This window comes from Rhinolophus hipposideros (assembly GCF_964194185.1).
Source record: "Rhinolophus hipposideros genome assembly, chromosome: 7".
Taxonomy (NCBI): domain Eukaryota; kingdom Metazoa; phylum Chordata; class Mammalia; order Chiroptera; family Rhinolophidae; genus Rhinolophus; species Rhinolophus hipposideros.
In genome coordinates this window covers 73,459,715-73,460,838 of record NC_138053.1, presented here as the reverse complement: position 1 = coordinate 73,460,838, position 1,124 = coordinate 73,459,715, and the positions used below count along the sequence as shown (strand labels likewise).

General features: G+C 39.7%; 1 protein-coding gene across 1 annotated transcript in view; it reads right to left on the bottom strand.

The window, feature by feature from the left end:
- Window positions 1-290, bottom strand: part of C6 (complement C6) — a gene marked incomplete at its 5' end in the record, with an annotated part of 30,930 nt that extends 30,640 nt beyond the window's left edge. Inside the window, one exon of the mRNA XM_081053585.1 lies at window positions 147-290. Coding sequence (XP_080909711.1) covers window positions 147-290 — 144 coding nt within the window. The remainder of the gene's footprint in view (window positions 1-146) is intronic.
- Window positions 291-1,124: the final 834 nt, after the last annotated feature.

Below are 1,124 nucleotides of genomic sequence, written 5' to 3'. Positions count from 1 at the left end.
ATGAAATTTTCCCTTAATGGAAGGTGGGAAAGTTTATTTTCAGAAGTTGAAGAAATTCAGCATTTCTGTGATTGCTGAAGCTTTCAGGGAATCCAAGCATTTTTATTGTGATTCAGATTTCCTGAATATGCCCATGTGTTACCTACCTGTTTTTCAACACAAGGGTCACAGTCTGACCATGGTCCATAATCTCCCAGAAGGCAGTTGATAGGACAAGTTTGCTGGTTACCATTCTCTGGTCTCCTGCTTGATGCAAAGCTGCTCACAGGAGTTCCCCAGATAGTACGCATCCACTATTATTTGTCTGTAATAGTGAGGAAAAAGCTGCTTAGAAAGAGTATATTCACCGTGGCTCGGGACTTATACGAATAATATTGAGCATTAACTACAGTGAGTAAAAAGAAAGAAGGTTTTCATGGAAAATCATGTAGGTTAGCACATGTGCAGTTCTTACCACTTAATGGAACTCAGGAACAGTTATGTAATTTGTGGGGCCCGGTGCAAAATGAAAATGAGGGGCCTTTTATTCAAAAATTGGTAAGACTTTTAAGACAGTGATGGCAGTGCATTAAGCCAAACATGGAGCCCTTCTAAATATAGGGTCCTGTGCTTCTGTACAGATCACACACCATGAAGCTGGCCCTGATGGAATTCCTGGAAGGGACTGGAAGGGAAAGAAAAGAAGAAAGAACCCTGCAAATTGCTTAAAAAGATGACAGCACAATGTGGAAAGTACAATGATTATGAGATGGAATCAGAGTGGTGTGGGGCCAAACAAGTCAAAGAGAAGGTAACATGAAAGATACATCTTGAAAAATTCATGTGAATTCTCCAGGCAACAAAAGGAAGGGCATGTGGAGGGAACATCATGTGCAAAGATTAGAGGTGGAAGAGAATGACATGTCCATATGGAATGGGCTTGAGAAGTGCATGATTGAGAGGAACTGGATATATTGTTGTACTTTATTTGGTAGACAGTAAGAGAGCTACTGAGGGACTCTTGAGTAGAGAAGCATTATAAACAAATCTGTTTTTACATACTTAATGGATAGTTTATTGGGGAAGTCAACTGGTGATTTTAATGAGACTCGTACATGTACAAAAATAGTGTTCTAAAATAGGTC